The following is a 27,771-nucleotide window of genomic DNA, read 5'->3' on the forward strand; positions in this document are numbered from 1 at the left end:
GGGAAATAAGAGGACTCAGTGGGAAAGGTAGATGCTAGAATGTATGGGCTCCTACCAAGTGTGACGTAATTGATCATGTGATAGGGGGCGTGTTAAAAACGAAGCCCCATGTTTTCCAGGGGAATAAACATTCTATTTCTAATTTTACGTTGTCATGGGGCTGTTTATAATAGAAGCGGGGGCGGGTACAGAAGGGGCGGAGCCTCCATCATTACAGCAGAGAGGAGGAAACAGCGCCGCGAAACATAACCAAGCCGGTCACATCCACTAACCAGGAAGAAACCCATACATTCTAGGGCCAACAATAATGGGAAGTCCCTTTGATGTCAGAGGGTCATGTGACAGTGTAAAGTCACGTGATGTAGGTGGTCCATGAGACTAGTGGATAAATGGAACTTCCGGCCCGCATGACCTTTTATGCGGCCTCGGGCAGATTCCCGGCCCGGGGGCTGCAGTGCTGGGGCCGACGCTGCAGTCTTGTAGGCTACTGGCCCTTTAAATCACCACATGCGCCGCTGTCCAGTGTCAGCGTGCTCAGTGGTGTGTGTGCCCGCCCCTCTTTCCCCCACCCATGCTGTGTACCCCCAGTGATGTCAGGGCTCTGCAAGTGCTTTGTGCAGTCCCCCCAGTGCTGTGCAGCCCCCCCAGTGCTGTGCAGCCCCCCCCCCCCCGCCGTTTGCCCTCGGAATGCTGTGTATCACCCCAAGTGATGTCTGTGCTCTGAAAGTGCTGTCCATGCCCCCAGTGATGTCTCTGCCCCAGCCCCTCTTGTGATGTGTGTGCCCCCAGCCCCTCTTGTGATGTGTGTGCCCCCAGCCCCTCTTGTGATGTGTGTGCCCCCAGCCCCTCTTGTGATGTGTGCCCCCAGCCCCTCTTGTGATGTCCGTGCCCCCAGCCCCTCTTGTGATGTCCGTGCCCCCAGCCCTTCTTGTGATGTCTGTGCCCCCAGCCCTTCTTGTGATGTCTGTGCCCCCAGCCCTTCTTGTGATGTCTGTGCCCCCAGCCCTTCTTGTGATGTCTGTGCCCCCAGCCCCTCTTGAGATGTCTCTGCCCCAGCCCCTCTTATGAAGTGTGCCCCCAGCCCCTCTTGCGTTGTGTATGCTCCCCAGCCCCCATTGTGTTGTTTGCCTCCAGCGTCTCCTGTGATGTGTATGCCCCAGCGTCTCCTGTGATGTGTATGCCCCAGTGTCTCCTGTGACATACATAACATTGGAGATGCTCGGGGAATATACATCACAGGAAGTGCTGGGGGAATACACAACACAGGAGACACTGGGGACATACACAACACAGGAGGCGCTGGGGGCATTTACAGGAGAGAGGGGCTGGGAGCATATATATATGTCCCCAGCCCCTCATGTGATGTATGTGCCCCCAGTGTCTCCTGTGATGTATATACAGCAGTCCCAGCATCTCCTATCTGATGTATATATGTCAATCCCAGTGTCTCCTATGTGATGTACAGTATATGCCCCCAGCCCCTCCAGTGATGTATGTGCCTCCAGCGTCTCCTGTGATGTGTATACAGCGTATGTTATGTGATGTATATGATTTACCAATCTTATTATCACAAAGAGTTGATTTTGCTCCAGACCGAGACAAACCTGGAAAAGCAGCTGTGAGAAAAAACATGATTACATCATGGCCGCACCACAGAGAAGCTGCTCCGGCCTCTATAGTAGGGGGAGTTAATTAATTGTTTGACCAATTATATCCGGGTAATTTTGACATTGATCATTTTGTGCAGCCCCCAAAGGTTGGTAGAAATTGCCAAATGGCCCCCGGCGGAAAAAAGGTTCCCCACCCCTGGGCTAAATAGTCGAAGGTCGAGAACTAGCATTGCATACCACGCATGCGCCGCCTCCTCCTCTCCTGTGGATCCGCCCGACTGCCGCTGGCAGTGTTCCTGAGCCTCGTGCACCCGTCGGGAAACATGCCAATGTTCAAACCTGGAGTGTAGTGCCACGGTGATTAACCCTTACACCCGTAAATAGCTGCATACAGATTGGGGGGCTGTATACCCTTGGAGGGAGCGCTATATACCCTTAGGGGGACGTATATACCAGGGAGGTGAGCTGTATACCCTTGGGGGAAGAGAGCTGCATACCCTTGGGGGGAGAGCTGCACACTCTTGGGGGGAGGAGAGCTGTATACCCTTGGGGGGGGAAGAGCTGTATACCCTTGGGGGGAGGTGAGCTGTATACCCTTGGGGGGGGGAAGAGCTGTATACCCTTGGGGGGAGTAGAGCTGTATAGAGCTGAATACCCTTGGGGGGAGGAGAGCTGTATACCCTTGGGGGAGACCTGCATACCTTTGGGGGGAGCTATATACCAGAGAGGGAAGCTGTATACCCCTTGGAGAGAGCTGTATACTCTTGGGGGGAGGTATATATCAGGGAGGTGAGCTGTATACCTTTTGCGTTGGAGCTATATACAGTGCCTTGCAAAAGTATTCCGCCCCCTTGAATTTTTCAACCTTTTCCCACATTTCAGGCTTCAAAGATAATGATAAAACATTTTAAATTAACGGTGAAGAATCAACAACAAGTGGACACAATTGTGAAGTTGAACAAAATGTTTTACTTATTTTAAACCTTTTTTAAAAATTAAACCTTTTTTAAAAATAAATAACTGAAAATTGGGGCGTGCAATATTATTCATCCCCTTTACTTTCAGTGCAGCAAACTCACTCCAGAAGGTCATTGAGTATCTCTGAATGATCCAATGTTGTCCTAAATGACTGATGATGATAAATATAAGCCCCTGTGTGTAATCAAGTCTCCGTATAAATGCCCCTGCTCTGTGATAGTCTCAGTGTTCTGTATAAAGCGCAGAGAGCATCATGAAGACCAAGGAACACAACAGGCAGGTCCATGATACTGTTGTGGAGAAGTTTAAAGCCGGATTTAGTTACAAAATGATGTTCAAAACTTTAAACATCCCAAGGAGCACTGTGCAAGCGATCATACTGAAATGGAAGGAGGATAATACCACTGCAAATCTACCAAGACCCGGCCGTCCATCCAAACTGTCATCTCACACAAGGAGAAGACTGATCAGAGATGCAGCCAAGAGGCCCATGATCCCTCTGGATGATCTGCAGAGATCTACAGCTGAGGTGGGAGAGTCTGTCCATAGGACAACAATCAGTCGTACACTGCACAAATCTGGCCTTTATGGAAGAGTGGCGAGGAGAAAGACATTTCTCAACGATATCCATAAAAAGTGTTGTTTAAATTTTCCACAAGCCACCTGGAGACACCAAACATGTGGAAGAAGGTGCTCTGCTCAGATGAAACTAAAATCAAACTATTTGGGCACAATGCCAAACGATATGTTTGGCGTAAAAGCAACACAGTTCATCACCCTGAACACACCATCCCCACTGTCAAACATGGTGGTGGCAGCATCATGGTTTGGGCCTGCTTTTCTTCAGCAGGGACAGGGAAGATGGTTAAAATTGATGGGAAGATGGATGGAGCCAAATACAGGACCATTCTTGAAAAAAACCTGTTGGAGTCTGCAAAAGACCTGAGACTGGGACGGAGATTTGTCTTCCAACAAGACAATGATCCCAAACACAAAGCAAAATCTACAATGGAATGGTTCACAAATAACCGTATCCAGGTGTTAGAATGGCCAAGTCACAGTCCAGACCTGAACCCAATCGAGAATCTGTGGAAAGAGCTGAAAACTGCTGTTCACAAACGCCTCCATCCAACCTCACTCAGCTCCAGCTGTTTACAAAGGAAGAATGGGCGAGAATTTCAGCCTCTCTATGTGCAAAACTGATAGACACATACCCCAAGAGACATCGCAGCAAAAGGGGGCGCTACAAAGTATTAACTTACAGGGGATGAATAATATTGCACGCCCCAATTTTCAGTTTATTATTTTTAAAAAAAGTTTAAAACAAGCAATAAATATCGTTCATCTTCACAATTGTGTCCCACTTGTTGTTGATTCTTCACCAGAACATTAACATTTTTATTTTTATGTTTGAAGCCTGAAATGTGGGAAAAGGTTGAAAAATTCAAGGGGGCTGAATACTTTCACAAGGCACTGTAATGTGTTGCCTGTGTCTATAAAGGACTGCTTGTATATAATGTACTGACCGTGTATATAACTTGTATATATAATGTACTGCCCGTGTATATAATGGACTGCCTGTATATAATTTAGTGCCCGTGTATATAATGGACTGCCTGTATATAATGTACTGCCCGTGTATATAATGGACTGCCTGTATATAATGTAGTGCCCGTGTATATAATGGACTGTTTGTATATAATTTACTGCCTGTGTATGTAACTTGTATATAATGTACTGCCCGTGTATATAATGGACTGCCTGTATATAATGTACTGCCCGTGTATATAACTTGTATATAATGGACTGCCTGTATATAATGTACTGCCCGTGTATATAACTTGTATATAATGTACTGCCCGTGTATATAATGGACTGCCTGTATATAATGTACTGACCGCGTATATAATGTACTGACCGTGTATATAACTTGTATATATAATGTACTGCCCGTGTATATAATTTACTGCCCGTGTATATAATTTGTATATAATGGACTGCTTGTATATAATGTACTGCCCGTGTATATTCTATGCTGCCCATGTATACAGTCCCTGACAGAAGTTCTGTTGCTTATCCATGTTATGTAAATAACAGCTTATAACCTGACTTTAAATTCATCCATTGGTTTTATAAATTACTCTTTTGAAAGCTGAAACCCTCCCAAATTTGTTTTTAGGTTATGAAAATAAAGTTGCTGCAAAGCTGAAATATTGATTATTTAATGAACACAGAAAGGTAAGATTTTGGCAAGACAATGTGAAATTCAAACAAATAACTAACTTCTAATACAAAGATATGTTGCATAACATTGGTGAATGACGTTGTGGTGCTATTAAAGCCATATTTAATATTTTGTGTGACTCCATGAGCTTGAAGGACTGCATCCATGCGGTTCAACAATGATTCATACAATTTATCGATGAAGTCATCAGGAATAGCAGAGAATGCATCTTACATGCCTCCAAGAGTTTATATAGATTCTTTGGTTTTGTCTTCCAAGCTTCCTCTTTCATCTTATCCCAAACATGCTCTATGATGTTCATGTCTGGTGACTGGGCTGGCCAGTCCTTGAGCACCTTGATCTTCTTTGCCAGGAGGACCTTTGTTGTAGAGATGGATGTATGAGATGGAGCACCATCCTGCTGCAGAATGTCACCCCTTTTATGATTGGGAATGTAAGAGGTAGCTAATACTTCTTGATATTTTAGGCTGTTGATATTGCCTTCCACCTTGCAAATGTTTTGCACACCCTCATACTAAATGTAACCCCAGACCATGATCTTTCCACCACCAAACTTAACTGTTTTCTGGATCCATACTGGCTCCAGTAGGTCTCCTGCAGTATTTGCGACGGCTGTGGTGTAATTCAACTGAAGATTCATCAGAGAAATCCACCTTCTGCCACTTTTCCAGCGTCCATCTGTTTAGCAGACTGTGGAACTTGGCAAATTGTCTTTTGTTTAGTGCTGGCTTCTGGGCACTGATTCGACCATGGAGGCCATTCCGAGACAGAATCCTACAAACTGTTCTAGTTGACACGGGGACTTGAGGTGACCGGGCCTGTTGGAGCTCTGCTGCAGTGGAAGGGGACAATAAATATAGGTATTAAGGATATTAGCACGCCCCCTGACGAAGGTTTCGGCGCATTTACACTGAATTCACTGAATACTTAGGTAATGTTATCAATGTTTTGCTGGGATTATGTCTTTTCTATCTTGCTGATTCAGTATGATTCTGCTCCTCTGCAGTTATGCGGTTTTTGCATACATGTGACCACCTTTTTGCAGCTTTGGGCATTATATTATGTATTTTCTCTACTCTCTCTCCATTGATTGCCTTCAGATTTAGTATTGACACCTCTTGAATGGTCTGAGGATAGTACCTATTATGGTTTTAGGTGTCTACTACTGGCATATTATGAATTTAATGGAGATTAGATATTCTGCCTTCGCTGCAATTGGTGTGCACCTGGTTTGTGAGCAGATCTATGAAGATTTTGATGTACTCTTTTTCATGTATCCTATTTAGGTGTCCTTTCTGGTTAAATTAATATATTGTTATAAAATCGATTTTATTAAATCCATCACAAACATACATAAATACTGAAATTAAGAAAAAAGAGGAAGTAAAGAGACAATCTCCCTATCCTGTTTCCTTCCTAAAATACGGGGGTCGGCGTCCTAGGTCAACGACGCCCCCGTTCAACGACGACTAAGTCCCTATGTTGGGCCCTCCCTATAACAGATATAGCGCACCCCTTCTGGTAGATTGAATTCCCAGAGTATTATCACCACGGTGGATAGGTAGTGCACAGTCCGGGGTGGTTTAATTATAGCTAGTAGTATAGCATTACATTTTTTGGGGGTCGTCTGTGATTTGTCAAATCTGTCAGTGTGCTCAGAAAGATAGTTGTAAAGCACAGTTTAAATAGATGTGCTGTTCAGGAAATATTCAGCACATACAGTTAGGTCCAGAAATATTTGGACAGTGACACAAGTTTTGTTATTTTAGCTGTTTACAAAAACATGTTCAGAAATACAATTATATATATAATATGGGGTGAAAGTGCACACTCCCAGCTGCAATATGAGAGTTTTCACATCCAAATCGGAGAAAGGGTTTAGGAATCATAGCTCTGTAATGCATAGCCTCCTCTTTTTCAAGGGACCAAAAGTAATTGGACAAGGGAGTCTAAGGGCTGCAATTAACTCTGAAGGCGTCTCCCTCGTTAACCTGTAATCAATAAAGTAGTTAAAAGGTCTGGGGCTGATTACAGGTGTGTGGTTTTGCATTTGGAAGCTGTTGCTGTGACCAGACAACATGCGGTCTAAGGAACTCTCAATTGAGGTGAAGCAGAACATCCTGAGGCTGAAACAAAAGAAAAAATCCATCAGAGAGATAGCAGACATGCTTGGAGTAGCAAAATCAACAGTCGGGTACATTCTGAGAAAAAAGGAATTGACTGGTGAGCTTGGGAACTCAAAAAGGCCTGGGCGTCCACGGATGACAACAGTGGTGGATGATCGCCGCATACTTTCTTTGGTGAAGAAGAACCCGTTCACAACATCAACTGAAGTCCAGAACACTCTCAGTGAAGTAGGTGTATCTGTCTCTAAGTCAACAGTAAAGAGAAGACTCCATGAAAGTAACTACAAAGGGTTCACATCTAGATGCAAACCATTCATCAATTCCAAAAATAGACAGGCCAGAGTTACATTTGCTGAAAAACACCTCATGAAGCCAGCTCAGTTCTGGAAAAGTATTCTATGGACAGATGAGACCAAGATCAACCTGTACCAGAATGATGGGAGGAAAAAAGTTTGGAGAAGAAAGGGAACGGCACATGATCCAAGGCACACCACATCCTCTGTAAAACATGGTGGAGGCAACGTGATGGCATGGGCATGCATGGCTTTCAATGGCACTGGGTCACTTGTGTTTATTGATGACATAACAGCAGACAAGAGTAGCCGGATGAATTCTGAAGTGTACCGGGATATACTTTCAGCCCAGATTCAGCCAAATGCCGCAAAGTTGATCGGACGGCGCTTCATAGTACAGATGAACAATGACCCCAAGCATACAGCCAAAGCTACCCAGGAGTTCATGAGTGCAAAAAAGTGGAACATTCTGCAATGGCCAAGTCAATCACCAGATCTTAACCCAATTGAGCATGCATTTCACTTGCTCAAATCCAGACTTAAGACGGAAAGACCCACAAACAAGCAAGACCTGAAGGCTGCGGCTGTAAAGGCCTGGCAAAGCATTAAGAAGGAGGAAACCCAGCGTTTGGTGATGTCCATGGGTTCCAGACTTAAGGCAGTGATTGCCTCCAAAGGATTCGCAACAAAATATTGAAAATAAAAATATTTTGTTTGGGTTTGGTTTATTTGTCCAATTACTTTTGACCTCCTAAAATGTGGAGTGTTTGTAAAGAAATGTGACAATTCCTACAATTTCTATCAGATATGTTTGTTCAAACCTTCAAATTAAACGTTACAATCTGCACTTGAATTCTGTTGTAGAGGTTTCATTTCAAATCCAATGTGGTGGCATGCAGAGCCCAACTCGCCAAAATTGTGTCACTGTCCAAAGATTTCTGGACCTAACTGTAACTAGTGTGCTCAATTTGAGGACATATTTGAGACACACACATCCTAAACAGGAGTGCCCACAGTTACAAAAAATGTAACACTAGTTATGTGCTGAATATTTCCTGAACAGCACATCTATTTAAACTGTGCTTTACAACTATCTTTCTGAGCACACTGACAGATTTGACAAATCACAGACGACCCCCAAGCCCCACCCCCAAAAAATGTAATGCTATACTACTAGCTATAATTAAACCACCCCGGACTGTGCACTACCTATCCACCGTGGTGATAATACTCTGGGAATTCAATCTACCAGAAGGGGTGCACTATATCTGTTATAGGGAGGGCCCAACATAGGGACTTAGTCGGCGTTGAACGGGGGCGTCATTGACCTAGGACGCCGACCCCCGTATTTTAGGAAGGAAACAGGATAGGGAGATTGTCTCTTTACTTCCTCTCTTTTCTTAATTTTAGTATTTATGTATGTTTGTGATGGATTTAATAAAATTGATTTTATAATAAGTAGTGAAGACTTTATGGTTTTGAATCAATATCTACTTTATATGACTTACCTCGGTATTTAATTAAATTAATATATTGACAATGATGTACAATATCCTTGTGTCCTGTTTTTGGACTCCATGCACAAAGTATACCTTATATTAACCCCTTCACCCCCGGCCACTAAAACACCCTAATGACCGGACCATTTTTTTTCAATTCTGACCAGTGTCACTTTGACAGGTTATAACTAGAGTTGAGCGGATTGCTAATAATCCGGGTCCGGCGGATCCGTCGTGGGTTGCCCCAGAAGTCCGGATCCGATCCAGAATCCGGCCCAATGTAAGTCAATGGGGGAGCGGATCCGGGACAAGAGAGAGAGAGAGCGAGAGAGAAAAAAAATAAATCCCGAACCCGGATCGTGCCGCCGGATTCCCGGATCCAGGTCGGACCCGGATCGGACACTGAAACCGCGCGGATCCGGATTTTTACAGTTCGGATCCGCTCAACACTAGTTATAACTCTGGAACGCTTCAACGGATCCCGGCGATTCTGACATTGTTTTTTCGTGACGTATTGTACTTCATGTCAGTGGTAAAGTTAGGCCGATATTTTTTGCGTTTATTTGTGAAAATTTCAAAAATTTGGCGAAAATTTTGGAAATTTTGCAATTTTTAAACTTTGAAATTTTATGCTTATAAATCTGAGAGTTGTGTCACACAAAATAGTTGCTAAATAACATTTACCGCGTGTCTACTTTATACCAGCGCAATTTTCGAAACAATTTTTTTTTTCATTAGGAAGTTAGAAGGGGTCAAATGGTTCATCAGCAATTTCCCATTTTTCCAACAAAATTTACAAAACCATTTTTTTTAGGGACCACATCACATTTGAAGTGACTTTGAGAGGCCTAAGGGACAGAAAATACCCAAAAGTGACCCCATTCTAAAAACTGCACCCCTCACACTGCTCAAAACCACATCCAAGAAGTTTATTAACCCTTTAGGTGCTTCACTGGAACCAAAGCCATGTGGAAGGAAAAAATGAAAATTTTACTTTTTTTTACAGAAAAATGTTACTTTTGCCATAAAACTTTAATTTTCACAAAGGAGAAAAGAGAAAGTGCGCCATAAAATTTATTGTGCAATTTCTCCTGAGTACGCCGATACCTCATATGTGGTAAAAATCAATTGTTTGGGCGCACGGCAGAGCTTGGAAGGTAAGGAGCGCCATTCGAATTTTTGAACGCAAAATTAGCTGCACTCATTAGTGGATGCCATGTCGGGTTTGGAGACCCCTTGAGGTACCTAAACAATGGAGCTCCCCCACAAGTGACCCCATTTTGGAAACTAGACCCCTCAAGGAATTTATCTAGATGTTTGTTGAGCACTTTGAACCCCTGGGGCCTTCACAGAAGTTTATAATGTTGAGCCGCAAAATGAACAAAAAAATATTTTACCACAAAACAGTTGCTTCAACCAGATAACTTTTTTTTTCACAAGGGTATCATGAAAAAATGTACCATAAAACGTAATGTGCATTTTCTCCTGAGTACAACAATAACCTATATGTGGTAAAAATCAATTGTTTGGGCGCACAGCAGAGCTTGGAAGGTAAGGAGCGCAATTCGAATTTTTGAACGCAAAATTAGCTGGACTCAGCGGACGCCATGTCGGGTTTGGAGACCCCTTGAGGTACCTAAACAATGGAGCTGCCCCACAAGTGACCCCATTTTGGAAACTAGACCCCTCAATAAATGTATCAAGATGTTTGGTGAGCCTTTTGAACCCCCGGGGGCTTCACAGAAGTTGATAACGTTGAGCCGTGAAAATATATATATTTTTTTTTACCACAAAACTGTTACTTGAACCAGATAGCTTTTTTTTTCACAAGGGTATCAGGAAAAAATACACCATAAAACGTATTGTGCAATTTCTCCTGAGTACGCAGATACCTCATATGTGGTGGAAGTAATTGTTTGGGCGCATGGCAGGGCTCAGAAGAGAAGGAGCGCTATTTGACAGCAAAATTGGTTGGAATCATTAGCGGATGTTATGTTGCATTTGGAGACCCCCTGAGGTGCCTAAACAATGGAGCTCCCCCACAAGTGACCCCATTGTGGAAACTAGACCCCTTAAGGAATTTATCTAGATGTTTGGTGAGGCCCCAGGGGCTCCACAGAAGTTTATAATGTTGAGCCATGAATACATTTTTTTTTTTACCCCAAAACTGTTACTTGAACCAGGTAGCTTTTTTTCACAAGGGTATCAGGAAAAAAATACACCATAAGGCCACTTTCACACGTATGTGCCTCCGGTACGTGTTTAGCAGTTTTCTCACATACCGGAGACATGTACACACGTAGACCTATGTTTTTGGACACACGTATGTATTTTCGCACGGAACGTGTGTCCGTTCCGTACTTACGTGTGTTTCTCACGGCAACATGTCCGTTTTATCTCCGGCATCACGGGTGTCACACGGAACGCGAACAGGTTACACGTAACACACACAAACCACACGGATGTGTTTCTTGTGACACGCACCGGAGAAAAGACGTGTCTGCGAGAAAAAAAACCAAAACATTACTCACCTTCTTCAGCCATGCAGTCTCTGCCGCTGCTGTCACTTGCTGCCGACCCCCTCTCATTATGCTCATTGCATATTCACTTCACTGCGGCCGGAAGCAGCAGCAGCGGGGAGTTGGCAGGACCGGAGACTGAAGATCAGCACCACGGACAGCGACACCAGAGACAGGTGAGTAGAAAGTTCCCGTTCTCCGTGTGTTATCACGGATAGCACACGGAGAACACACGTGTGCCATACACATGGCACAACGAGGGCAATACGCACCTTTGACACATCCGTGATTTTCACGGACGTGTAAAAGAGGCCTAAAACATATTGTCCAATTTCTCCTGAGTACGCAGATACCTCATATGTGGTGGAAAGTAATTGTTTGGGCGAACGGCAAGGCTCGGAAGGGAAGGCGCGCCATTTTCAAACGCAGTGACGTGCATCACTGATCGGCCGCTGCAGGACGCACGGATTGATGAATGATGAAATACAGAAAGCAACAGGGATACGGGAAAAAAAAAGTCACGCCGAAAATTGAGCAGAGACGCCGATCTGTTATGTGCATCCCTGATCAGCGCTCGGCCGCTGCAGGACGCACACACGGATGAGATGCAAAAACATGACGCAAGATACGGACAAAAAAAAAAAAGTCCCGCCTAAAAATTGACCAGGGATGCAAATACGTTATCTGCATCACTGATCAGCGCTCGGCGGGATGCACGGATGGATGAAGTGTGAAAATGGACAGGGGATACAAAAAAAAAATAAAAAAATTATACTCACAGTACCCAGAAGATTTGCAGGAGGATCACTGACCAGAGGAACTGCAGGAGGAATAGAAGGCAGAAAGTGGACAGCTTCTTACAGCAGAGCAGCAGGCATGAAGTTGGACAGGTCATCAGAAGACACAGGAAGGACCCAGCGATCGAGGCAGACCTCGGACGACCCGGTGGAGGCAGGTAGGGAACATCGGAGAGGGAGAGCAGAGGGGGAGGGGGAGACCGGAGAAGCAGAGGCAGAAACATGGGAGAAGAATTGAGATCGCAGCGGGGGTGAGCAGATCGCAGCGGGGGTGGGGGGGGCAGAATGCAGTGGGGGGGGGCCACATCGCTTCGGGTGGGGCACATCGCAGTGGGGGGCACATCAGCACTGGCAGGGGCCATGATGGGAGCGCGCAGGGGCCATGACGGGAGCGCGCAGGGGCAGCGCGCAATACTTACAGGGGAGCAGGAGCGGCAAACTGAAAGCGGAGGTGGTGGCAGCAGCGGCGGTGGCGTGGTACCACAAGTACCAGCCAGTGCACGCTGCAGACATGTTGGGGGAGGGCTCTTCAGACCAACACAGGTCAGGCACTGATTGGAGCGATCATGCGTCATAGCACGATCGCTCCAATCAGTGCTGCAGGGGCTGGGGGCACCATGTTTGAGCTCCTGCTATGATCTGCTGCAGCAGCTTCGGCACCTCATAGCAGGATCTTACAGTATCTCACTGGTTCAGGCATTGTTTTAGCCGAAACCAGTGCGAACGATTTGGTTGGCGGTTCAGATTTGAACAGCCAATCAAAACGATCGTCGGGGGTCAAGCAAAGGTCCCCTGCTGTAAGAAACAGTGGGGGACATCATTTGAAAGCCGTTGCTATGGCCACGGCAATCAAATAAACTTTAGGCAGTAAAGTTACGTCCCTGGTCGTTAAGTCACGTTAAAATAGGACGTAACTTTACTGCCCGCGGTTGTGAAGGGGTTAAGGATTCAATTTCCATCTCTATGAGTACCGTATTTTTCAGACTATAAGACTCACCCTGGTTTTAGAGAAGGAAAATAGGAAAATAAAATTTTAAGCAAAAAATGTGGTCATGACACACTGTAATGGGGCGAGGATCTGCTGCTGACACTGCTATGGGGTAATATCCCCAAATTCTCTACTAAGGTACCCCATCCTGGTAATGATCCTCCTGCCTTGTATATACAGTATATGTCCCTCATCCTGGTATAGCCCACATTCTGCTATATACCGTCATCCTGGCATATGGCCCCATCCTGCTATATACCCCCCATTCTGCTCATATACCCCCATCCTGCTATATACCCCCATCCTGCTATATACCCCCCATCCTGCTCATTATATACCCCCATCCTGCTATAGCCCTCCATCCTGCTATACACCCCCATCCAGCTCATAATATACCCCCATCCTGGTATACGGCCCGCATCCTGTGGCACATAAAAAAAAATTAAACGTTCATACTCACCTTACCTCACCTCACTCCCTGCAGCATCGCTCCTCCACTCCGGCAGCAGCGCTGGAGTGTGGAGCCGGCCACGATCCCTGCAGCACCGCGATGTCCTCCTGTCTGTGCCGGTGGTGGCTGCGTGTGGACACGTGCGCACAGCGATGACGTCATCACTGTGCGCACCGCTAGTCTCCACACACAGCCGCCGCCGGCACAGACAGGAGGACATCGCGGTGCTGCAGGGATCGTGGCCGGTGAGTTATACTGATTCACTGCACCCCACGCTGATGATGATGCACGGGGGCAGTGAATACAGCCGCACATGATCACTCCAGGCTGTAGTTGCCAAGGGTGATCACAGCCGGCTGTTTAGTATTCGCGCATCCCCCGCCCATCTGTCAGCGCCGCCTTCAGTGCTGAGAGATGATGGGTGGGATGATGGGCGTGCATATGTAATGAGCGGGCCCACGTGGTCACGGCAGGCTGCTACAGCCTGCTGGTGCCCCAGATGACCCGCTCCACCGCAGCACCCTCATTCCCCGCAGCCCTACATTCAGACTATAAGACGCACCCCCCTTTCCCCCAACATTTGGGGGGGGGGGGGGAGTGCGTCTTATAGTCCGAAAAATACGGTATATTAGAAATACAGCTACATTAATGATTTTTTACATTCCGTAGGTAATGTTAGGGGTACTTTGCACGCTGCGACATCGCTAGCCGATGCTTGCGATGTCGAGCGCGATAGTCCCTGCCCCCGTCACACATGCGAGATCTTGTGATAGCTGCCGTAGCGAACATTATTGCTACGGCAGCTTCACACGCACTTACCTGCCCTGCAGCGTCGCTCTGGCCGGCGACCCGCCTCCTTCCTAAGGGGGCGGGTCGTGCGGTGTCACAGCGACGTCACACGGCAGTCGGTCAATAGAAGTGGAGGGGCAGAGATGAGCGGGACGTAAACATCCGCCCACCTCCTTCCTTCCGCATTGCTGGTGGACGCAGGTAGGTGATGTTCCTCGCTCCTGCGGCTTCACACACAGCGATGTGTGCTGCCGCAGGAACGAGGAACAACATCGTACCTGTCGCTGCAGCGAAATTATGGAAATGTCCGACACTACACCGATCACCGATTTTCGACGCTTTTGCGATCGTTTATCGGTGCTTCTAGGCTTTACACGTTGCGACATTGTTACCGGCGCCGGATGTGCGTCACTTTCAATTTGACCCCGACGAGATTGCAGTAGTGATGTCGCAACGTGCAAAGTACCCCTTGGTGTCCCGCCAATTACTAACTGTGATGTATGCAGTCTTATGATATTTCACACCACCATCGTAGAGGCATTTGAACCCGGTGTTTGCAGTGACTCCTCCCTGTCACCTTTTCTATTAATAAAATTACATTTTTTGGACCATATGATTGCCTTTTTCCTTTGTTTGCAGTGGAAGAGGGGCTGGCTTTGGATTTTCTAACCAACAAACGTTCCTCCTGAGCAGTTGTCTTGCGGGGTCTGCCAAAAACATCTCCAGTCTCTTCAAATCTTTTTTTAATTCTTTGTACTTGACGTTAAGGGTGCCAGCCACCTCTGCAGTGGATCTGGGCTTCAGCCTCTAGATAATCAAGGCTTTGGTCACAGGGTGGATTTTTGGAATGTTCTCAGAAGTCAACTGGCATATGGCCCCATCCTGCTATATACCCCCATCCTGCTATATACCCCCACCCTGCTCATATACCCCCATCCTGCTCATATACCCCCATCCTGCTCATATACCCCCATCCTGCTCATATACCCCCATCTTGCTCATATACCCCCATCCTGCTCATATACCCCCATCCTGCTCATATACCCCCACCCTGCTCATATACCCCCATCCTGCTATATACCCCCATCCTGCTATATACCCCCACCCTGCTCATATACCCCCATCCTGCTCATATACCCCCATCCTGCTATATACCCCCATCCTGCTCATATACCCCCATCCTGCTATATACCCCCATCCTGCTCATATACCCCCATCCTGCTATATACCCCCATCCTGCTCATATACCCCCATCCTGCTATATACCCCCATCCTGCTCATATACCCCCATCCTGCTATATACCCCCACCCTGCTCATATACCCCCACCCTGCTCATATACCCCCACCCTGCTCATATACCCACATCCTGCTATATACCCCCCACCCTGCTCATATACCCGTGGTGCTGGTTTTCTTTTTATACACACCCACTAATTAACCGATCATTTAGTGAGCACAGGTGAGGATGTAAACTAGGATTGGGTGCATTATATGACAATGAGACAAAACTTTTGTCTTGCCAAAATCTGACCTTTCTGTGTTCATTAAATGATCAATATTTCAGCTTTGCAGCAACTTTAATTTCATAACCTAAACCAAATTTGGGAGGGTTTCAGCTTTCAAAAGAGTAATTTATAAAACCAATGGATGAATTTAAAGTCAGGTTATAAGCTTTTATTTACATAACATGGATAAGCGACAGAACTTGTGTCAGGGAGTGTAATGTACTGCCCGTGTATATATTGTACTGCCCGTGTATATAATGGACTGCCCATATATATAATTTAGTGCCCGTGTATATAATGTAGTGCCCGTGTATATAATGGACTGCGTGTGCATATAATGTACTGCCCATGTATATAATGTACTGCCCACGTATATAATGTAGTGCCCGCGTATATAATGTAGTGCCCGCGTATATAATGTAGTGCCCATGTATATAATGTACTGCCCTGTATATTATGTAGTGCCCGCGTATATAATGTACTGCCCACGTATATAATGTACTGCCCACGTATATAATGTACTTCCCTGTGTATATAATGTACTGCCCTGCGTATATAATGTATTGCCCTGCGTATATAATGTACTGCCCGCGTATATAATGTACTGCCCGCGTATATAATGTACTGCCCGCGTATATAATGTACTGCCCTGTGTATATAATGTACTGCCCTGTGTATATAATGTACTGCCCGCGTATATAATGTACTGCCCGCGTATATAATGTATTGCCCTGTATATTATGTAGTGCCCGTGTATATAATGTACTGCCCTGTGTATATAATGTACTTCCCTGTGTATATAATGTACTGCCCGCGTATATAATGTACTGCCCGCGTATATAATGTACTGCCCTGTATATTATGTAGTGCCCGCGTATATAATGTACTGCCCTGTGTATATAATGTACTTCCCTGTGTATATAATGTACTGCCCTGTGTATATAATGTACTGCCCTGCGTATATAATGTACTGCCCGCGTATATAATGTACTGCCCGCGTATATAATGTATTGCCCTGTATATTATGTAGTGCCCGTGTATATAATATACTGCCCTGTGTATATAATGTACTGCCCGCGTATATAACGGCTCCTTTTCCAGACGAGGACTGTACAGCGCACAGTGCTGAACCCCTCGGCTGCCATCACTGGTTTTGCGGTTTCTTCGCGGCTAAACTTTATTTCTTTGATTGGAAACAGTTCACAAAAACTTTTATTTCAGTTTCTAAGGGAGAAATGTTTGGTGCAGCGGAGGCGACCAGACTACACCACACTCCGGCGGGAGCGGTCCCCGAGCGCTGGGAAGGGGCTAGGCCCGGATGCCGGCGTGGTACACATATGCACTACTTCTGATGAGGGCCAGACTCTGACTAGTCCTACATCGGAGCGGATACGATCAGGGTGACGGAAGATGTGGACGATCAGAGGCACATCTCGCCCCTCAGGGGGTATCCTCAGCTGTGCTCGGACATGCTCACGCCGTGTCCATTCACATGTGGAGATGCATGACCCTGACTGGGGAGGGCGCCGTTCTCAGACATCACTGGGGTGCAGGGGTCCTGAGGCGAGGAGTCTGGGATCCAGTACGCTTCACACAGCGGCAGTGCGCCCGGCTCACACACACTGTAGCTTACAACACAACAGGGAAAGCGGCAGAGTCCAGAGAGCAAGAGAGAAAAGCAAGACAGAAGCAAAGCGTTAAGAAGTGGACCGCAGCGAATCACCGCAACTTATGTACAGACTACATGTATGGCCCTGAAGACCCCCCACCACCAGCTGCCGTCACCCCCCACCCTACACCCACAAGACATCAGAGCAGAAGTGACAGAAGACAACAGTGAGCAGGACGGTCCATCAGAGAAGCAAACATGGGGGGAGACAGCGGCTCAGTGCCCCCCACCACATGAACATCAGTCACCGACAGGACCCCCACGACAGGCAGCCGGGACCCCACGACAGGCAGCCGGGACCCCACGACAGGCAGCCGGGACCCCACGACAGGAAGGCAGGCAGGACCCCACGACACACAGCCGGGACCCCACGACACGCAGCCGGGACCCCACGACACGCAGCCGGGACCCCACGACACGCAGCCGGGACCCCACGACACGCAGCCGGGACCCCACGACACGCAGCCGGGACCCCACGACAGGCAGCCGGGACCCCACGACAGGCAGCCGGGACCCCACGACAGGCAGCCGGGCCTCCACGACAGGCAGCCAGGACCCCACGACACGCAAACAGGACCCCACAACACGCAGCCTGGACCCCCAACACAGGCAGCCAGGACCCCACGACAGGCAGCCAGGACCCCACAACACGCAAACAGGACCCCACAACACGCAGCCAGGACCCCACGACAGGCAGCCAGGACCCCACGACAGGCAGCCAGGACCCCACGACAGGCAGCCAGGACCCCACGACAGGCAGCCAGGACCCCACGACATGCAAACAGGACCCCACGACAGGCAGCCAGGACCCCACGACATGCAAACAGGACCCCACGACAGGCAGCCAGAACACAACTGTGAAGGTTGATGCACAAGTCACTTTATTGTTCAGACAGGGTGTTATCCTCAGGCGCCACCAAATCCACCACCAGGTGGTGTGTGAAGTCTCCTGATAACAGAGAACACTAGCCTATACACCATCACGCTGCAGGATCCCACTCATGTCAAAGTTGAAGAATCACAGCACAGAATACTGAAGACACACGGTCATAGAGCCTGTTGTACATGACTGGCCCCCGCTCACCAGGGCACAGGTATCACCCCCCTCACTGCCAGGACCTGGGTACAATCCCGCTCCCAGACTCAGGTATCCGTCCGGCACTTATTTATACCTGGAGGAGTAATATTCCTCTTCGAGTTCATACAGGTCAATAGCGATCTCATCCCGCAGCGAGATTAGCTTCCGGTCACACTCATCCTGCAGAGCGCGGAGCTGCTGACTGCGCTGATTAATGGCCTCGTTCACAGAGGGGAAGTCGTTCAGGATCAGATACTGCTTCAGATCGGACACCAGCCGCATCAGGGACTCTCCAGCCCGGACCTGGAACACACCAGCAGTCATCGTTATATACAGTGAGATTGCCGTGGGATAATGGAGACGTCACTGATCTGCAAATGATGGAACGTGGAAACCACGTGATCAAGTCTGGAGACGCTGCAGCCACAGGAGAAGAGAACATAGCCGCACCCAGCGAGCCCAGAAACGCTGCAGCCACAGGAGACAAGAAGAGAGCTGCACACAGCGAGCCCAGAAACGCTGCAGCCACAGGAGACAAGAAGAGAGCTGCACACAGGGAGCCCAGAAACGCTGCAGCCACAGGAGACAAGAAGAGAGCTGCACACAGCGAGCCCAGAAACGCTGCAGCCACAGGAGACGAGAACAGAGCAACGTGCGGCGAGCCCGGGGACGCTGCAGCCACAGGAGACGAGAACAGAGCAGCGCGTGGCGAGCCCGGGGATGCTGCAGCCACAGGAGACAAGAACAGAGCAACGCGCGGCGAGCCCGGGGACGCTGCAGCCACAGGAGACGAGAACAGAGCAGCGTGCGGCGAGCCCGGGGATGCTGCAGCCACAGGAGACAAGAACAGAGCAACGCGCGGCGAGCCCGGGGATGCTGCAGCCACAGGAGACAAGAACAGAGCAGCGTGCGGCGAGCCCGGAGATGCTGCAGCCACAGGAGACGAGAACAGAGCAGCGTGTGGCGAGCCTGGAGATGCTGCAGCCACAGGAGACGAGAACAGAGCCACGCGCGGCGAGCCCAGAGACGCTGCAGCCACAGGAGACAAGAACAGAGCAGTGTGCGGTGAGCCCGTAGACGCTGCAGCCACAGGAGACGAGAACAGAGCAGTGTGCGGTGAGCCCGTAGACGCTGCAGCCACAGGAGACGAGAACAGAGCAGTGTGCGGTGAGCCCGTAGACGCTGCAGGCACAGGAGACGAGAACAGAGCAGCACACAGCGAGCCTGGAGACGCTGCAGCCACAGGAGATGAGAACAGAGCCGAGCACAGCGAGCCCAGAAACGCTGCAGTCACAGGAGACAAGAAGAGAGCTGCACACAGGGAGCCCAGAAACGCTGCAGCCACAGGAGACAAGAAGAGAGCTGCACACAGCGAGCCCAGAAACGCTGCAGCCACAGGAGACAAGAACAGAGCTGCACACAGGGAGCCCAGAAACGCTGCAGCCACAGGAGACGAGAACAGAGCAACGTGCGGCGAGCCCGGGGACGCTGCAGCCACAGGAGACGAGAACAGAGCAGCGCGTGGAGAGCCCGGGGACGCTGCAGCCACAGGAGACGAGAACAGAGCAGCGCGTGGTGAGCCCGGGGACGCTGCAGCCACAGGAGACGAGAACAGAGCAGCGCGTCGCGAGCCCGGGGATGCTGCAGCCACAGGAGACGAGAACAGAGCAGTGTGCGGTGAGCCCGTAGACGCTGCAGCCACAGGAGACAAGAACAGAGCAGTGTGCGGCGAGCCCGGGGACGCTCCAGCCACAGGAGACGAGAACAGAGCAGTGTGCGGCGAGCCCGTAGACGCTGCAGCCACAGGAGATGAGAACAGAGCCGAGCACAGCGAGCCCGGAGACGGCGCAGCCATGGAGGATGTTTATTCCACGCTGGGTGCTCACAGGAGTATGAGGAACATGCGGCCTGAGGTGCTGGTTCTTAAAATGACTTCTATAGGAGTGGAGAAATGGCTGCATCACTGGTTCCACAACCAAATCCATGTGTTGCTGAACTGTTAGTACACCAGGAATAAAGCCGCCTACAGGGGTCCATCTAGCAGACATGAAGCCCCCCCACCCCATACTACCAGGAGTAGGATCAGAGCGACATTGCCTCATGAAGCATCAGTGTCGCCCACGTGGTCTCGAATCCAACCTTTGGCTATCATTGAGTCCAAGACAAAACTCAGGACTCATCACTAGAGGACGGAGCTCCCTCCAGCGCCATGCTGAGCACCACCATGGCCTCGGAGAGCGCTGACGTCAGTTCATGAAGACACCTTCCCGTGGGAACGTTACACCGGTCCTTCTACATGAATTATGGGGGGCATCATGTCCGGCAACCGGACCCCTCAGTCAAAGAACACTAACAGCTTCACTGCACAGTATACACTGTATACCATCGCGGCTGTGATCCCACTAGTCTGCAGCCAATCATAATGCACACAATGGAGGCGCCGGCCCCCGCCCCGTACTCACAATGTTGGCTGAGCGGACGTGCATCTCGTAGTTGTCCTGCTCGCCCTGCGTCGAGCGGCTGACTTGGTGTTCTTCTTCAATCTGACCAAAAGAAAAGGAAATGTGAATGGTCCGTCAGTCAGCCGGGGAGCACCAGAGCCGCAGTCAGTCATCCGAGGAGCACCCGAGCCGCAGTCAGTCAGCCGGGGAGCACCCGAGCCGCAGTCAGTCAGCCGAGGAGCACCCGAGCCGCAGTCAGTCAGCCGGGGAGCACCCGAGCCGCAGTCAGTCGGCAGGGGAGCACCCGAGCCGCAGTCAGTCGGCAGGGGAGCACCCGAGCCGCAGTCAGTCGGCAGGGGAGCACCCGAGCCGCAGTCAGTCGGCAGGGGAGCACCCGAGCCGCAGTCAGTCGGCAGGGGAGCACCCGAGCCGCAGTCAGTCGGCAGGGGAGCACCCGAGCCGCAGTCAGTCGGCAGGGGAGCACCCGAGCCGCAGTCAGTCGGCAGGGGAGCACCCGAGCCGCAGTCAGTCGGCAGGGGAGCACCCGAGCCGCAGTCAGTCGGCAGGGGAGCACCCGAGCCGCAGTCAGTCGGCAGGGGAGCACCCGAGCCGCAGTCAGTCGGCAGGGGAGCACCCGAGCCGCAGTCAGTCGGCAGGGGAGCACCCGAGCCGCAGTCAGTCGGCAGGGGAGCACCCGAGCCGCAGTCAGTCGGCAGGGGAGCACCCGAGCCGCAGTCAGTCGGCAGGGGAGCACCCGAGCCGCAGTCAGTCGGCAGGGGAGCCCCAGCACCGAGCCGCAGTCAGTCGGCAGGGGAGCACCCGAGCCGCAGTCAGTCGGCAGGGGAGCACCCGAGCCGCAGTCAGTCGGCAGGGGAGCACCCGAGCCGCAGTCAGTCGGCAGGGGAGCACCCGAGCCGCAGTCAGTCGGCAGGGGAGCACCCGAGCCGCAGTCAGTCGGCAGGGGAGCACCCGAGCCGCAGTCAGTCGGCAGGGGAGCACCCGAGCCGCAGTCAGTCGGCAGGGGAGCACCCGAGCCGCAGTCAGTCGGCAGGGGAGCACCCGAGCCGCAGTCAGTCGGCAGGGGAGCACCCGAGCCGCAGTCAGTCGGCAGGGGAGCACCCGAGCCGCAGTCAGTCGGCAGGGGAGCACCCGAGCCGCAGTCAGTCGGCAGGGGAGCACCCGAGCCGCAGTCAGTCGGCAGGGGAGCACCCGAGCCGCAGTCAGTCGGCAGGGGAGCACCCGAGCCGCAGTCAGTCGGCAGGGGAGCACCCGAGCCGCAGTCAGTCGGCAGGGGAGCACCCGAGCCGCAGTCAGTCGGCAGGGGAGCACCCGAGCCGCAGTCAGTCGGCAGGGGAGCACCCGAGCCGCAGTCAGTCGGCAGGGGAGCACCCGAGCCGCAGTCAGTCGGCAGGGGAGCACCCGAGCCGCAGTCAGTCGGCAGGGGAGCACCCGAGCCGCAGTCAGTCGGCAGGGGAGCACCCGAGCCGCAGTCAGTCGGCAGGGGAGCACCCGAGCCGCAGTCAGTCGGCAGGGGAGCACCCGAGCCGCAGTCAGTCGGCAGGGGAGCACCCGAGCCGCAGTCAGTCGGCAGGGGAGCACCCGAGCCGCAGTCAGTCGTCAGGGGAGCACCCGAGCCGCAGTCAGTCGGCAGGGGAGCACCCGAGCCGCAGTCAGTCGGCAGAGGAGCACCCGAGCCGCAGTCAGTCGGCAGAGGAGCACCCGAGCCGCAGTCAGTCAGCCGAGGAGCACCCGAGCCGCAGTCAGCCGGCAGGGGAGCATCCGAGCCGCAGTCAGTCGGCAGGGGAGCACCGAGCCGCAGTCAGTTGGCAGGGGAGCATCCGAGCCGCAGTCAGTCGGCAGGGGAGCACCCGAGCCACAGTCAGCCGGGGAGCACCGAGCCACAGTCAGTTGGCAGGGGAGCATCCGAGACGCACTCAGTCGACAGGGGAGCACCCGAGCCACAGTCAGTTGGCAGGGGAGCATCCGAGCCGCAGTCAGTCAGCAGGGGAGCACCCGAGCCGCAGTCAGTCGGCAGGGGAGCACCCGAGCCGCAGTCAGTCGGCAGGGGAGCACCCGAGCCGCAGTCAGTCAGCCGAGGAGCACCCGAGCCGCAGTCAGCCGGCAGGGGAGCATCCGAGCCGCAGTCAGTCGGCAGGGGAGCACCGAGCCACAGTCAGTTGGCAGGGGAGCATCCGAGCCGCAGTCAGTCGGCAGGGGAGCACCCGAGCCACAGTCAGCCGGGGAGCACCGAGCCACAGTCAGTTGGCAGGGGAGCATCCGAGACGCACTCAGTCGACAGGGGAGCACCCGAGCCACAGTCAGTTGGCAGGGGAGCATCCGAGCCGCAGTCAGTCAGCAGGGGAGCACCCGAGCCGCAGTCAGTCGGCAGGGGAGCACCCGAGCCGCAGTCAGTCGGCAGGGGAGCACCCGAGCCGCAGTCAGTCGGCAGGGGAGCACCCGAGCCGCAGTCAGTCGGCAGGGGGAGCACCCGAGCCGCAGTCAGTCGGCCGGGGAGCACCCGAGCCGCAGTCAGTCGGCAGGGGAGCACCCGAGCTGCAGTCAGTCGGCCGGGGAGCACCCGAGCTGCAGTCAGTCGGCAGGGGAGCATCCGAGCCGCAGTCAGTCGGCAGGGGAGCATCCGAGCTGCAGTCAGTCGGCCAGGGAGCACCCGAGCTGCAGTCGGCCAGACAGATCTGCTATTACAAACCACCATCGTGGAGAACCACAACTCCCATTCCACTCACCCGGGCTGTCTTGATGATCTCACTGAAGTTGTCCATGATAGATTTGATGTCGTCTTTCAGCCTCTTGTTGTAGGACTGCAGTAACGTCTCCTTGCTTTGGGGTAACACTCGCAGCTGCGCCATGACACCCTCACGCTGGAAGGAAGGAGAAGCCATATTATTATTCCACCTGCTACCATACCCTCCCTCCTCTCCAATATACACATTCCCCTCCCCATGTGCATATGCCCTCCTCCGATCACACATTCCCCTCCTCCTTCCTCCATACACCCTCTTCCCACGCGTACACGTCCCCCTCACTACATGTCCCCCTCTTTCCCCCCACTACACATTTCCCTGCACATATTACCCCGTATACATCCCCCCTCCTTCCCCCGTCCCATCCTATCCTCCTTCCCGTTGACATCCCACTCCCCCCATCAATGTCCTCTCCTCGTCCCCTCCTCCGTCCCCACTCCCGTTCCCTCCTCCTACCCTGCCCTTCTCTTATTATCTGAATTTTGTTATTTTGTATTGTCTCATATTGTCTGTACATGTCCCCTCTGAATTGTAAAGCGCTGCAGAATATGTTGGCGCTATAGAAATAAAAAAAAATATTATTATTATTAATGTTTCCAACCATTGCTTCTTGTACTTCCTTGTGCTAATGGGATACAGTTATTTGTAGATATTTTCCCTCAGACACGTCCTCCCCCAAATACATATCCCCCTCTCCTCCCTTCCCCCCCCGAGTACTCATCCCCCTCTCCTCCCTTCCCCCCCCCTGAGTACTCATCCCCCTCCCCCCCTGAGTACTCATCCCCCTCTCCTCCCTCCCCCCCCCCCCGAGTACTCATCCCCCTCTCCTCCCTCCCCCCCCCCGAGTACTCATCCCCCTCTCCTCCCTCCCCCCCCCCGAGTACTCATCCCCCTCTCCCCCCCCGAGTACTCATCCCCCTCTCCTCCCTTCCCCCCCCCCCCCCAGAGTACTCATCCCCCTCTCCTCCCTTCCCCCCCCCAGAGTACTCATCCCCCTCTCCTCCCTTCCCCCCAGTACACATCCCCTCTCCTCCCTTCCCCCCAGTACACATCCCCTCTCCTCCCTTCCCCTCCCCGAGTACACGTCCCCCTCTCCTCCCTCCCCCCCCCCCCCCCCCCGAGTACACGTCGCCCTCACCTCCCTTCTCCCTTTCCCTCAGACACGTCCTCCCCCAAATACACATCCCCCTCTCCTCCCTTCCCCCCCCCCCGAGTACTCATCCCCCTCTCCTCCCTTCCCCCCCCGAGTACTCATCCCCCTCCCCCCCCGAGTACTCATCCCCCTCTCCTCCCTCCCCCCCCCCCCGAGTACTCATCCCCCTCTCCTCCCTTCCCCCCCCCCGAGTACTCATCCCCCTCTCCTCCCTCCCCCCCCCGAGTACTCATCCCCCTCTCCCCCCCCCCCGAGTACTCATCCCCCTCTCCTCCCTTCCCCCCCCCGAGTACTCATCCCCCTCTCCTCCCTTCCCCCCCCAGAGTACTCATCCCCCTCTCCTCCCTTCCCCCCCCCCGAGTACTCATCCCCCTCTCCTCCCTTCCCCCCAGTACACATCCCCTCTCCTCCCTTCCCCCCCAGTACACATCCCCTCTCCTCCCTTCCCCTCCCGAGTACACGTCCCCCTCTCCTCCCTCCCCCCCGAGTACACGTCGCCCTCACCTCCCTTCTCCCTTTCCCTCAGACACGTCCTCCCCCAAATACACATCCCCCTCTCCTCCCTTCCCCCAGACACGTCCTCCCCCAGTACATATCCCCTACTCCTCTCTTTCCCCCAGTACACATTCCCTTCTCCTCCCTTCCCCCCAATACACATCCCCCTCTCCTCTCCTTCCCCAAATACACACCCCCTACTCCTCTCTTTCCCCCAGTACACATCCCCTTCTCCTCCCTTCCCCTCCCCGAGTACACGTCCCCCTCTCCTCCCTCCCCCCCCCCCCCCGAGTACACGTCGCCCTCACCTCCCTTCTCCCTTTCCCTTAGACACGTCCTCCCCCAAATACACATCCCCCTCTCCTCCCTTCCCCCAGACACGTCCTCCCCCAGTACATATCCCCTACTCCTCTTTCCCCAAGTACACATTCCCTTCTCCTCCCTTCCCCCCAATACACATCCCCCTCTCCTCTCCTTCCCCCAAATACACACCCCCTACTCCTCTCTTTCCCCCAATACACATCCCCCTCTCCTCTCCTTCCCCCGAATACACATCCCCCTCTCCTCTCCTTCCCCCAGTACACATCCCCCTTCTCCTCCCTTCCCCCCAATACACATCCCCTTCTCCTCTCCTTCCCCCCAGTACACATCCCCCTCTCCTCTCCTTCCCCCAGTACACATCCCCCTCTCCTCTCCTTCCCCCAGTACACATCCCCCTCTCCTCTCCTTCCCCCCAGTACACATCCCCCTCTCCTCTCCTTCCCCCCAGTACACATCCCCCTCTCCTCTCCTTCCCCCAGTACACATCCCCCTCTCCTCTCCTTCCCCCCAGTACACATCCCCCTCTCCTCTCCTTCCCCCCAGTACACATCCCCCTCTCCTCTCCTTCCCCAGTACACATCCCCCTCTCCTCTCCTTCCCCCCAGTACACATCCCCCTCTCCTCTCCTTCCCCCCAGTACACATCCCCCTCTCCTCTCCTTCCCCCCAGTACACATCCCCCTCTCCTCTCCTTCCCCCCAGTACACATCCCCCTCTCCTCTCCTTCCCCCCAGTACACATCCCCCTCTCCTCTCCTTCCCCCCAGTACACATCCCCCTCTCCTCTCCTTCCCCCAGTACACATCCCCCTCTCCTCCCCCCCAGTACACATCCCCCTCTCCTCTCCTTCCCCCCAGTACACATCCCCCTCTCCTCTCCTTCTCCCCAGTACACATCCCCCTCTCCTTCCCCCAGTACACATCCCCCTCTCCTCTCCTTCCCCCCAGTACACATCCCCCTCTCCTCTCCTTCCCCCCAGTACACATCCCCCTCTCCTCTCCTTCCCCCCAGTACACATCCCCCTCTCCTCTCCTTCCCCCCAGTACACATCCCCCTCTTCTCTCCTTCCCCCAGTACACATCCCCTTCTCCTCTCTTTCCCCCAGTACACATCCCCCTCTCCTCCCTTCCCCCCCAGTATACATCCCCCTCTCCTCTCTTTCCCCCAGTACACATCCCCCTCTCCTCCCTTTCCCCCCAGTACACACATCCCCTTCTCCTCTCCTCCCCCCAGTACACACATCCCCTTCTCCTCTCCTCCCCCATTACACATCCCCCTCTCCTCTCCTCCCCCCCATTACACATCCCCCTCTCCTCTCCCCCCCCCATTACACATCCCCCTCTCCTCTCCCCCCCCCATTACACATCCCCCTCTCCTCTCCCCCCCCCATTACACATCCCCCTCCTCCTCTCTTTCCCCCCAGTACACATCCCCTTCTCCTCCCTTTCCCCCCAGTACACACATCCCCTTCTCCTCTCCTCCCCCCATTACACATCCCCCTCCTCCTCTCTTTCCCCCAGTACACATCCCCTTCTCCTCCTTTCCCCCCAGTACACACATCCCTCTCTCCTCTCCTCCCCCCATTACACATCCCCCTCCTCCTCTCTTTCTCCCCAGTACACATCCCCTTCTCCTCCCTTTCCCCCCAGTACACACATCCCCTTCTCCTCTCCTCCCCCCATTACACATCCCCCTCCTCCTCTCTTTCTCCCCAGTACACATCCCCTTCTCCTCCCTTTCCCCCCAGTACACACATCCCTCTCTCCTCTCCTCCCCCCATTACACATCCCCCTCTCCTCTCTTTCTCCCCAGTACACATCCCCTTCTCCTCCCTTTCCCCCCGTACACACATCCCCTTCTCCTCTCCCCCCCCCCAGTACACATCCCCCTCTCCTCTCCTCCCCCCCCCATTACACATCCCCCTCCTCCTCTCTTTCCCCCCATTACACATCCCCCTCCTCCTCTCTTTCCCCCCAGTACACACATCCCCTTCTCCTCCCTGTCCCCCCCGGACACGTCCTTCTCCCCCGTTCTTGCTCCCCCTCCTGCTCTT

The 27,771-nt window shown here is 52.4% G+C and overlaps 1 protein-coding gene across 5 annotated transcripts; it reads right to left on the reverse strand.

Moving 5' to 3' along the window:
• Positions 1-4,807: 4,807 nt before the first annotated feature.
• Positions 4,808-23,864, reverse strand: MED22 (mediator complex subunit 22). 5 transcript variants are annotated; one of them, XM_075331867.1, is made up of 4 exons: positions 23,734-23,864; positions 21,011-21,091; positions 18,643-18,851; positions 4,808-5,662 (listed from the first exon to the last, which is right to left on the reverse strand). In XM_075331867.1, the coding sequence occupies exons 1-4, from the start codon at positions 23,854-23,856 to the stop codon at positions 5,620-5,622; spliced, it is 456 nt and encodes a 151-aa protein (XP_075187982.1). In that variant the 5' UTR covers positions 23,857-23,864; the 3' UTR covers positions 4,808-5,619. The 5 variants fall into 5 exon arrangements, with proteins under 5 accessions (XP_075187982.1, XP_075187981.1, XP_075187980.1 ...); XM_075331866.1 differs by having other exon boundaries at positions 4,808-5,665; XM_075331865.1 differs by lacking the exon at positions 4,808-5,662 and adding an exon at positions 15,945-17,423.
• Between the last annotated feature and the right edge of the window lie 3,907 nt (positions 23,865-27,771).

The sequence above is a fragment of the Anomaloglossus baeobatrachus genome, assembly GCF_048569485.1.
Source record: "Anomaloglossus baeobatrachus isolate aAnoBae1 chromosome 9 unlocalized genomic scaffold, aAnoBae1.hap1 SUPER_9_unloc_1, whole genome shotgun sequence".
Taxonomy (NCBI): Eukaryota; Metazoa; Chordata; class Amphibia; order Anura; family Aromobatidae; genus Anomaloglossus; species Anomaloglossus baeobatrachus.